The sequence below is a fragment of the Gymnoscopelus microlampas genome, assembly GCF_963454915.1.
Source record: "Gymnoscopelus microlampas genome assembly, contig: SCAFFOLD_137, whole genome shotgun sequence".
In the NCBI taxonomy this organism is placed as follows: domain Eukaryota; kingdom Metazoa; phylum Chordata; class Actinopteri; order Myctophiformes; family Myctophidae; genus Gymnoscopelus; species Gymnoscopelus microlampas.
The window spans coordinates 57,365-69,948 of NW_028155715.1; the positions used below are offsets into that span (position 1 = coordinate 57,365).

The 12,584-nt window shown below is 40.9% G+C and overlaps 1 protein-coding gene and 1 long non-coding RNA gene across 2 annotated transcripts in view; both read left to right on the forward strand.

The window, feature by feature from the left end:
- LOC311041314 overlaps positions 1–10,879 on the forward strand; it is a 49,470-nt gene extending 38,591 nt beyond the window's left edge. The window contains exons 2-5 of the long non-coding RNA XR_014600396.1: positions 9,095–9,211; positions 9,363–9,378; positions 9,924–10,021; positions 10,806–10,879. This is a non-coding gene — a long non-coding RNA (uncharacterized lncRNA). The remainder of the gene's footprint in view (positions 1–9,094; positions 9,212–9,362; positions 9,379–9,923; positions 10,022–10,805) is intronic.
- On the forward strand, positions 2,401–7,706 carry LOC311041315 (uncharacterized protein; the record flags this gene model as incomplete). Its single annotated transcript, XM_084086216.1, has 4 exons — positions 2,401–2,437; positions 6,725–6,760; positions 6,979–7,209; positions 7,633–7,706. Exons 1-4 carry the CDS (start codon positions 2,407–2,409, stop codon positions 7,704–7,706), a joined length of 372 nt encoding a protein of 123 aa, XP_083942342.1. The 5' UTR covers positions 2,401–2,406.
- Positions 10,880–12,584: the final 1,705 nt, after the last annotated feature.

A 12,584-nucleotide genomic window follows, 5' to 3' on the forward strand; every position in this document is an offset into this window, starting at 1 on the left:
ACAGCATATTATATGACGGCGCTACGCTACCCGGCCGCTATCGACGAACGCCACGGTTGGCGTTCTCCGCCGGAGTGAGGCTGATTAGCGGCTCGGCGTGACGCGCGGCTCACGCTGATCAAGGACGCGGCGTGGACGCGGCGTGTCCCGCCCGGCGGACGCCCCGGTCGGCGTGGCGTGGAGACGGCCTCACGCCAGAAATGTGCGATATTTTGCTAGCTGGGTTGTATCTCACCCACTCTGTGTTCTATATCATCCATCCTGGATTGTGTTTTCTCTGTAATGAGGCGGAGTTCCGTTGTTTGGTCTATTATTTTCTTCATGTCTCGCTCCGTCTCTTCACGGTGAGTTTTGAATTCCGACCTGAATTCTTGAATCTCTGCCGTGATGGAGTTTTTTATATCCAGTAATAGTTGTTTCATTTCGCTGTCTTCTGTTGTCTTAAGACAGGCTGCTTTCTTTTGTTTGTCAGACATCTTACGGTGCTGTTGTTTTTTTCGGTCAAAAGTCGTTGTTGTTAATCCAGATCTGAGGTTCATTCCCCGTCAGCTTGAGTTTCTATTTTCTAGGTTCTTACATTTGTTATTTCATAGTATTAGTTTGATTTAGGGTTTAGGCGAGGACGCCACTTTTCAGTCTGCCGCCATCATCCTGCGGCCGGAAGTCCGGCCGCAGGATGATGGTCCACACATATTGCTAAAATTCCCTAACTATATTGGCTCACCTGCCAGTGAGGAGTCCCCATTGTGCATCAGCTTTTTCCACCGGGTCATAGTAGTAGCTTGGCAACGCCCCCTTCTGTGACGCACGTGGAACTGCCTCTCACATGAGCGGACCGTTTTAATTAACTCCCAAACCCCTGCATTGACAGGTATCCCCATGGCGTGCACAGCACCGTTAAGCATCAGGCTTCCAACTGATGTTGATATTCATCTAGTCTAGTGTGTCACACCTTATTGGGATTGAGGTTAGGTATTATTTCATTGGGATTAAGGTTAGTTTTAGGCATAGTTTTTGTCGCCCCCAGCGAGGCGGACCACTCGGCCCACTTGGTGAGAACAGACTACAGCAATAGTCTGTTCAATAGTAGCAAAAAACAGTTACAACATCACAGGCGTGCCGTCTCTGGCGGGCTTGAGCAACGAGAGGCACCGCCGAGCGAGCCGCAAGGCGAGCGAGTCGCAGTGCCGAACGTTGCGAAGTCCGCTAGGGGCGATGCAGTTCCGCGTGCATCACAGAAGGGGGTGTGTTACTACGATCCGGTGGGAAAGCAGGGCTCGCGTCCCCATTGGGAGGACATACTGTTGTACCCTATTGGCTCACCTGCCAGTGAGGACGTAGCCTGGCATGGCCAGACTAATATCACTGCGTAGATATTAGTCTGGAATCTATGTGTGGAACCTGCATGTCCAAGGGGCCAATAAAAAAATGCCTCTGGGGATAAACCCGCCCCATATGTGCATACTGGGCCCTGATTGGTCCCTCACTACTTCGGAGGAAGTGAAATCCAATGACAACTGAGCGGTGCCAGACCAATTCGGCCGAGGGCAGTTTTTTTGCAGCCTAGTGAGGACCCCCAACCGGAAGCATGTAGACAAAAAAATAAATTTCACTAGTTTCACGCTGGAAACTAAGATGATCATCACAGCAGCACCTATCAGCCTAGCTCTTAATGGTCAAGGCTGGCAAACCCTCTCTCTCTCCCTCAAGCCCCCAACAGGGCAAAAGTGCATCCAGAGAAGCATAGTTATACTGACAGTTTCACAATTAGTAGAACTACAGTAACTGAAGCAGTCCTTACATGGAAACACAGCTGTTGACTGATTGACAGTAACAGGAGTTTGTGACCAGACCCCCTGCTGTGGAGCCAAACATTCTAAATACAGAATTTAAATAGAAATCAGATAAAACAGAACTTCTTTTGAACAAATAATATGCACAATTGGCATTCTATACACTTCTCCCACTGATATCTCAGGAATGTTGAGACCTAGAACAAGACAAGTTGGCGATTTATTTTTGTTTTCCAATTCATGAAAGTGCATGACATGACCCTGTGTCTAATCAAGGAATATATTTTTATATAAGATATTTAATCATATTTCACAATGTATTTAGACATGTAAGGAATGAGCTGCATCTTTATGTCAGCCTCTCTTCCAATAAAGAGGAAGAAAGATTATTATCTGAATTAATCTAAAGAAGAAGTTCTAAAAACATGCTGAAATCACCCCCCCCCCCCCCCCCCCCCCCCCCGCCCACTACAGCAGCAGCAACACCACATGAAGCTATTTCGATAGGAAGTAGACTCTCTCTCTCTCTCTCTCTCTCTCTCTCTAATACGACATAAAGTTACTTCAATAGGAAGTCGTTTTTTCAGAGCTGTTCATCACAAGAGAGGAGAAGATGGTGCGCTCTCTGCCCTGCCTTCTACTCTGTGAGTATATACATGTTATTACTAATGGGTCGGTTATAGCACTATTATTACTAACAGGTGTATTGGACTAGTATTTGAACCAGAAGTAATATTTATGTGGTTGAACTTAAAGCTGCACTATGTAACTTTTTAATAACTATATAGAATGTTATGTCCCACAAAACTATAACGTTTGTTTATGCAATAACAATCATCCTTCTATACATGTATAGACTCAGGGGGGTCCCTGCTAGGGGCTGAACTGTATTACTATGTATAGACTCAGGGGGGTCCCTGCTAGGGGCTTGATTGTATTACTATGTACAGGGGAGACAATGAGTTTCATCCTGGCATTTGCTGAGGCACCAAGGCAGAACAGTTAGTCAAAGCAACGACTGGCCAATCACAGCGCGTCCTCGCCAGACATGCTTGAAGAGAATCTTGGGTAATGAAGTCAAAGACGTTGGCTGCCATGTTATTTGTGTGTGGCCACTGATACCCTAAACTACATAGTGCTGCTTTAAACAGCTAGATTCAGCAGCTAAACTTGTTAAGTTTAGCTGCTGAATCTGAATACAGTAAAACATACCAATGGAATCTATGATGTCATTGATTTTCATATAGGATTTCCACCAATGTTTTCACCTTGCTGTAGATTTATCGTTTCAACAATATTTTAATTTACTAATAATAAAATAACAAACCAAAGTACAACAGTGATGATGCAACTATACAGATATGTGCCCCCAGGGCAGTCCCAAATAATGTTTTTGGGGGGTCTTGTTTTTTTGGGGGGGGGTCCCCAGATGTAGGGATGCGGGTATCCTGGGAATCCCGAGGTTATTTACCGTCCCGGGAACTGACTTCGGTTCCCGGGATCCCGTTTTATTTTTCTTGTTAGAAATGAATATTAATTAGTAGAAAGGCCTATCTACAGCGCGGAGGAATTACTATTATAATTAGGCAAGTTAATTGCCGCGTTGCCGACCATGGCAGGGTCCCATCGTCCCGTTGTGAACCAATATGGGACGCACTGAATGTAACAGTAGCCTAATGAACAAAATGAAACACAAGTGGCCGTGATGCCCCATGCCTGCCCTGCGCACGCTGATTTCACCGTTTCCTCTGCTGTCAATACGGTAGACACCAGTTGACTAGTTGAGATTCAACATCAAGTGAAACGCTGCATAAACAGTGGGTAGGTTTGATTTCGAGCCTATATTCCAGCTTAAAATGCGCGCAAGCTAAGCAATGCTTTTGATAGAGAGAGAGGAGAGACTGGAGAGCTGGAGAGAGAGAGAGAGCAAGAGAGAGTGCGGGCGAGAGAGAGAGAGAGAGAGAGGGAGAGAGAGAGAGAGAGAGAGAGAGAGAGAGAGAGAGAGAGAGAGAGAGAGAGAGAGAGAAGTATTAGACCGATGTGGTCCGATTTTTTTATCATCATCAATGTAGCCTACCCTACCTACACTTGCATTTTAGAACGTTCAAACTACCATTTTACTAGAACTACCCAGTAAAACAAGTGAACTGCACAACAGCTGTCTGTCTCATTGATTGTCAGTGGCAGCGCATGCATGTGCACATCAAAATCACACTACAAAACCCGACATTTGATCAACAACAAAATATTAGATTAATACATTTGACAACATACAGCCAACATCCCAAAATGTAGTCTTAATATCCAGCAAGTAGCCTAATATTAATTAATAACTGCAAACAAATTACAAGTTTAGGCTATCAATATCCTACAAAAGTAGAGATAAGCTGTGACCTCACCGGCACTCTGATGGGCAATACATAAATAATCCTTTTGCAAATTCTCTTGTCAATAATGATACAAATGAAACGTTTATTTCAGCAGCTAGAGTTTGACATTGTTTGAGTGCGTTTTGGGTGCACAGCACAGCTGCTCGTTTAAGTTAATTGTCTTCACCCACTGCTGCGCAACAGGGCAGATCTCCGCCAGGGCACTATATTATATTTATATGATTTAAAAAATCAACTTAAGTCATTATTAGTGCAAGTTCATAGGTGGACACAATAGGGACATTTGGGCACCTCGATGTAAAATTGGCTATTTAAGTATCTACATATAAATGCATTTTAGTGGGCACTTTTTTTTTTTTACCCTTTAACGGGAATTCCCGGGAAGCCCGGGAAAAGGTCTGAAAATTCCCGGGAATTAAAATGAGCTATTTCCCGGAAAATGTTAAACCCTACCCAGATGCTTATCTTAATGTACAACATTGTTTTCTCACTCAACAGTAAACAAACCAACGTACAGTATAAGTGTACCAAATTGGCCAAATTGTCAAATATTATATAAGAAAGAGGCAAACATTGTGAAAATAGCCGATCTACAGTACAAGCTCATCTGTGGAACAATATTTATCTGTGGAACTGAGTCAAACTAAATATAATGCCTCAACTCCTACAATTCCAAGTGCTTGTCAGGGTGGGGGTCCCCAGTTCAAATATGATTATTTTGGGGGGTCGCGTGAAAAGTTTGGGAACCCTTGGCCTTAAGTATAAAGAGATAAAATAAAGTGTTGCACACTTTGACTCGATATGCAGTGGTATTTTAAATTATGATTACATGTGCAGAATGGGCAGAAGTGATAGTGCTTTTGTAGGTGCGCTCTATAAAGGCCCCTAAACGTATGAGTCTAATTTGGGGTTGATTAAAGGTTGTTCATCACATGGCATTTATATATATACGTTTTCTCTTTCTAGTGATAGGTTGTGTTTATGAATGGTCACTAGACAGAGATTTCAGAGGTGTTTGTACATCCTGGAAGTTGGCTTAGGTTTCGGGCTCTCTCTTTCCCCGGTGTGGACGTGGTTTTGAGGTTAGGTTTAGGCATAGTTTTTGTGAGGTTAGGGTTAGGGTTATGCATAGTTTTTGTGAGGTTATGGTTAGGGTTATGCATAGTTTTTGTGAGGTTAGGGTTAGGGTTATGCATCGTTTCTGTGAGGTTAGGTTTAGGCATAGTTTTTGTTTAGTTAAAGGTTAGGGTTTAGACACCACCAGGGCGACACACCAAAGGAAGAGGGAGTCCTCTTCCAAACTACTGCTGCTTTTCAATGGCTTCACTGAAAGTCTGACCAACTTCTGACCAATCACAATAGCTAAACTAGTTTAGCTAGTCACAACTCAGAACACCTGAAATCAGTTCTGATCCCGCCCTCCCGAACCTCTAATTACATCATATTGTAGTCTGTAGCCAGCTAGACCAACCTAATTTCACCTGTTCTGGTGTAGTATGCATTAGGCTAAACGGTGTGCATGCGCCATCTACAGGAAGCTACAGAGAACACATGCCCCAATTCACATGTTTTACTGATTGGTCCACAATGGAAACAAGGCTGTTTGTGTTATCCTTTGGGGGATGGGGGTGTGCGGGGAGGGTGGGTTGACGATTTGGGGGCTTACAGGTAGGAACTACTTGTATGATGGGGTTATGGGGGGGAGGGGGGGCATGGCATTGTACAAGAAAGGTTTGACACAGATTGGTCCAATGGTTTCCGAGATTAGCTGCACACAGACAGACAGACAGACAGACAGACAGACAGACAGACAGACAGACAGACAGACAGACAGACAGACACACAGACAGACAGACAGACAGGGGCAAAAACATAATCTCCACCACCCTGACTTATGGCCTGAAAGAGAGATAACAATCCTGTCAACTTTGGTCAAGCATCATTTGCAGTTCATATTAAAGCTGTGTTAATGTATGTAACTTTTATTTTAGAATAACATTTTCTATTGTTTTGTCTAATCTGTATGTTATATTGTATGCTAATACAATATAACTGTGCATCTGGATGGTAAAGTCTGTTAATACAACTTAAAGGACAACTTTAGTTTTTTACAACCAATGTTTATATTTTAGCTTGTTATTAAAGTAAATAAAAGATGAGTGTTATTTTTTTTTCATGTACTGCTTTCTACAGTTTTGGCAATTTTTGGTCTTTGATGGCCAGATGTGAGTTATTGGGGGTTAGAAGAGCTACTGTACATAATAATAAAGAAAACACCGGGTTATTGTGTAAAAAAAAGACATATTTAGCCACCGGACAGAATGCCCCCGCCCACTGTAAGAAAGATCGCGAAAATTGTCCTTTAATACAACTAATACAACAAAACAGCAGAATAGCCTAATTGTTATTTGATCATGTTGAACTTGAGTCAACTGTAGCTGTTTATGTTGGTGTTGTGTTAGTTATGGATACATACAATGTTAATTAGGAATAATTTATATTTATGTTTAACTTGATATTGTCTCATTAAATGTGTTTCAGTGCTGAGCAGCTTGTTCTGCTATGGACACAGTCAAGGTGAAGATTAATTCATTATGTTTTTATTTGTGTATGTATTTATTTATTTACTCAGTAAGAGTATTTACACCTGCCACGTACTGACTGCATCCTAGCAATTATTATTTATGTATACTATTAATGCTGTGTGCAACTACTGAACTTTGTTACTGTGATTTACTGACAGACAGACGGTTTATAACATTTGGTTTGATTCTGTTTGTGTGTTTGTGTTCTAGGTCTGACCCTGAAGCCAGACAGGTCCCAGATATTTAGTGGAGAATCTGTTACATTCACATGTGACATGAGGACAAGCGAGTGGTATAGATTATACCACAATGGTTCTCAATTAGGCAGTGACTCTCGTCAGAATGAATTTAAAGTTCCGTCTACAGACCCAAGCCACAGTGGTGAATACACATGTTACAATTTTCAAGACCACAGCAATAAAGTCAGACTGACTGTATCAGGTAAATTATATCATAACATTTACTCATCACTGACATTATGTTTAAACTCATATACACACCCATTTATAAACCTTTAATTATAGTTCTATACACATAAAGAAAGGCATGCATATCCTGTATCATAATTCTATGGAAAGCATTTCCACTACATATTTCATTATATCAACACATCATTGTCAGGATATGTTGTAAATAAGGCTGGTTAGAGTTCTTACATTGACATTTCCTTTAAAGCAAAACTTAATGAAAATCCACATGCCATCACATTACTCAATCATTTAATGTATTGATGTGACTTATGACTTCTCAGGACATTTCCTCAATATATATCTTTGCATGCATTCATTGAATACTCCCCCCATTAAAAACACTATACTGTATGATGTATCACTATCAGATCAATTTAAAACATGCTTGCTCCAGGTGGTGATGTGATTCTGGACAGTCCTTCATTTATCTTGTTTGACACTACATGCTGTATATCATTTGAAAGATAAACATGTTTGATCATGTGATAATTCTGTGTCCACAGCTCTGCCTACAGCTACTGTGTGGTTTTCACCAGATCCTGTTTACACTGGAGAAACACTGACTGTTACATGTACAATACAATCTGAATATACAGACTGGACTTATAGATGGTTCAGAGGTGAGACTTCAACTGTAGTTATCACCTCTGATAGAAACCGTATAGATAGAAACATTCTCACTATCAGTAAAGTAGAAGATTCTGACCATGATGACTACTGGTGTCAGGGTGAGAGACTGTCCCGTCCCAAAACCTCAACATTCAGCGACAAGAAAGGATTCACAGTTCTAGGTAAGAAACCTAGGCACTGTCGCAGGCACTGTCGCACGCACGCACGTGACACGTCGCAAACCCACAAACGCACACACGCACACACACACACACACACACACACACACACACACACACACACACACACACACACACACACACACACACACACACACACACACACACACACACACACGCGCAGGCACTGTCGCAGGCACTGTCACACGCACACGTAATCATAGTGCATCATCATAGATCAGAGCTTTACTGTAGAAATGGCATTCTAACAATCCAAGGTGGATTTGTTTATGTTGAATATATAATTTAAATTGTTTGAACAATAATTTTCTACCTTATGCCATGTTAAATAAACTCTTTTATTTTTTTAAGGTATTCAAAAAATACCCCTGTGTCAATAAAGCAGTGCTGCAGTCATGCCTTACTGTATGACGGTGCAGTCATGCCTTACCGTACGACGGTGCTGCGCGCACGTCGATCTACAAGCTCATAGTGTGTTGCATCAGAAACCTGTGTGCTTGTACATCTGATATTGACACGGTTGTAAAACTAAGGGCCCTACCTTGCGCGCCGACTTACCCCTTATGCCTAAACTTTGAAAGCATTTTTTACTATTTTGAAAAATATTTTTAAATAGTTCAAATAACCGATCTACATCAACACATTGTCAGCTTGTAGATCTGCTATTTGAACTATTTAAAATGTTTTTCAAAAAAGTAACAAAAGCCTAGAATGTGTAGGGGTAAGGCGCCATGCAAGGTAGGGCCCTAATTATAAATCAGGTTTATGGCTATAGGGCTGTCCACTCAGAGCAGACCGGAGCAGACGCAACTAGGGAGACTTCTGCTGTTCTGCCTGAATGTATTTCCTATCATTTGACATGATATTCTCAGTTAACTTCCCCCATTAAAACACTATATGATGTCACTGATCTTATAATGCATGACAGCTGTGCAAGTACGTAGACACAAGATCCCATACTGTTGCTGGAGGGAGCTCAGATTGGCTAGTTGGACATCATCAAATACTAATTAACACTAAAATCTATTTATGTTATTTTGGTTTCAGGGTCTGGATCAGAGGAACAGAGTTCTCTACATGTAGTGGGTCTGATTGTAGGACTAATAGTTGTCATTCTACTGACCATCCTACTGATCCTGCTGTGTAGATACAGAAAAGATAAAGGTTACAACTGACTGACTACTCACATTCTATATACATAAATACATTAATAAATACATTTATCAATCCCTGCTACAATATGTAGTGACATTGTACACAGAGGACTGGTTTACAGTGTAAAACAATATTTAACATATTTCACTCTTTATTACAGATTCATGTTGTATCAGGTATGTACAACTATCTGTCTGTAGGAAACACCTGTAATCCACTGACTGCTGTGTGTGTGTGTGTGTGTGTGTGTGTGTGTGTGTGTGTGTGTGTGTGTGTGTGTGTGTGTGTGTGTGTGTGTGTGTGTGTGCGTGCGTGCGTGCGTGCGTGCGTGCGTGCGTGCGTGCGTGCGTGCGTGCGTGCGTGCGTGCGTGCGTGCGTGCGTGCGTGCGTGTGTGTGTGTGTGTTAAATATTGATGCTGTTGATTATTATATTAGTTTGTTTGCTTCATGTTCTTCTGTGGAAGAACCACACACCTACTGTCTGAGTTATGAAGTTAATAAACTACTGAACTCTATCTATCTACTCATCATGATCTGGGAATTATGCTCATTTAATTATGTTAAAATGTGTTTTAATGTGTAGAATAATAACTATGACAAAAAACAACTCTAGTAACAACATTTATATACAACTAATGAGTGAACTATGAGGGTTCAGACTGTCTGTCTGATCTTCAAACTGTTTACTGCTTTATGTTGCTAAATGTTTATCTTTAAACAGATATGTCGAGTCCCAGGGAACCAATCAGAGCATAGCAGCAGACCAGAGGACCAATCAGAGAGGAAGGCCAGACGATGGACACGCCCCACTTCAGCATGGTCAGCCCTTCAATCAATCAATCAATCAATCAATCAATCAATCAATCAATCAATCAATCAATCAATCAATCACATACCAGCTAATAAATAATGGAATTTCAGTGATAGAATGAATAATGAATGAATGAATGAGCAACTATAAAACCAGGCATTTGTTTTACATAAGCAAATACATTTTAATTAGTTTCATATTGTTAAATGTGTTTAAAACCAATCAACATGTTTACTGATAGTTTCAACTTAAAGAACAACTTTGTTTTTTTTTTACAACAAGGGTTATTTGATTAGTTTGTAATGATAATAATTAAAAGATGAGTGTTAAAATGAATCATGTATTGCTTTCTATCGTTTTTTTTTAATGATTTAGTGATTTTTAACTGGGGGGCGGGGGCATTTGATCCATTAGTAAATAGTCATGAGCACAGCCTCCATGAAACTTTGTTTGCACATCCCCACTAGGCCAAGGAAGAAATGCCACCCTACATTTCTCAAATCAGCCTCATGGTGGCGCTGTAACAGGCAGATTCATGTTTTGGCCTATGTAGGCCTATTTATAGGCCAAAACGTGAATCTGCCTGTTACAGCGCCACCATGAATTAAACTGATCAAGCTTACCTTCACCAGTAGGTGGCACCAACGTCTATGAAGCAACTGAAGGTTCATTAACAACATTAAATCGACATTAAATGTGTTTACAAAGAGGCAGCAGTTTCATTTGACAGAGTTGTAGAGATTAACAGTACTTTAATTTACATGTATGTCTACTTTATGTTGTTTCTTTCAGACGAGGCTGCAGCTGAATCCAGTGATGTGACATATTCACAGATTGAACTCAAAACTCTCGGCAAGAAGAAGAAGGGTGAGCAAACCAAAACATAACATTTTAATGTTTTTTTCATGTTATGAATATGTTTAAGGTGCAGATTATGGACTGTACAGTTGCCGGTTTGATTCCCGAGCCTGACGACAATGCTAAATGTCACTCCCTGTCTCTTTCTCCCTGTTTCCTGTCATTCTCAACTGTACTATCCAATAAAGGCAGAAAAGCACAAAACAATTTATAAATAAATACATTTTGAATGGTTTAGAAACATTTTAACAACATACATCTTGTATGGGGGTCTCTAGCACAAAATAGTTTGTCCCTGGCCTATTACATTAATTAATTAATTTGGGGGTCGTTGAAATTACGCATTTTACAAACCAGTGCAGTAAATCATGTGTTATGAAAGGCTGTGTCTTCATAACAGTGTATAATCATTTGTATAGTTATAATGTAAACATAAATACAAGCATTCCTAACAGAAAGTTTCCTCTACAGAGAAACCTGTTGCTCAAAGGCTTGGTAGGTAGCCTAGTTCCTTATTCATCATGATTCATCAGTTTAATACCAGCAAACAGGCTGCTCTCTGACTGTGTACACTACACACACACACACACACACACACACACACACACACACACACACACACACACACACACACACACACACACACACACACACACACACACACACACACACACACACACAAACTTTTCTGGTCATTTTTATCAGAGTGGAAAATCATTGACGTCCCCCCGAGGTTTCTGCCGTGGATTTTGAAGCTCGTAGGACGATAGTTTCTTTTTTTTCTCCTATAATAAGTGGAGAAAAAGAAGAGGTTACAGGAAGGGCAGACGCTTTTAAGTACAGAATGTTCAGACGGCGCACGATAAATGCATTTCAAGGAGCGGTAACCATTTTGAGCGAGTGGAAGTCGCTTTTTCTGGTCCTGAGTGTTAATTTAACCTGTTAAAACCTAATATACTTCATTGACAAGGGGTCCCCCAGGGTCTTTACTTGGCCCTGTCCTTTCTTTTCCCTTTACACCAAACCTATTCACTGAAAATATGAGAGAGAGAGAGAGAGAGAGAGAGAGAGAGAGAGAGAGAGAGAGAGAGAGAGAGATAGAGAGAGAGAGAGAGAGAGAGAGAGAGAGAGAGAGAGACGTGGCAGACTGAACTAACATTTGTTTAAGAAGATGGAACATTAAGTCGCCATATATAATGCAATAGTATTTTAGAATGTACAGTACAGTATGTCTTTGCATAACCATATGAGATTAATATACTGTGCATGTATGCATGACACCAGAGGATAAGCGCACAAGTACACTTAAACAGGAGGAGCCCTTTGGTTTTTGTGGGGATTGAACCTTGGACCTTCCAGATATAGATTAGCCTCTAACTATACTGCCCCACAAAGCCAAAGTGCAGCAACCACGAAAAACTGATTACAGTAACTGATAAATGTGTTTAAAAGCGTTTCAACTGGTCAGTCAAATGAGATATCGGCATATAAGTTATATTACACTAATTGTATATCTGTTCTTGAGGTAATTGTTTATCCAAAATCACAAAGGCTAATTTGACCTTTGGGATACACAAATAAGTTGGTGTGTCCAAAAACGTAGCTACTTTGTAGGGCAGTATACTTTGACCAGACGGGTGCAAGTGCATGATTTCATGAATGACACATGAATTATAGCCCTTTTTCAAGTTAATCTCATGACGCTCAGGTTAA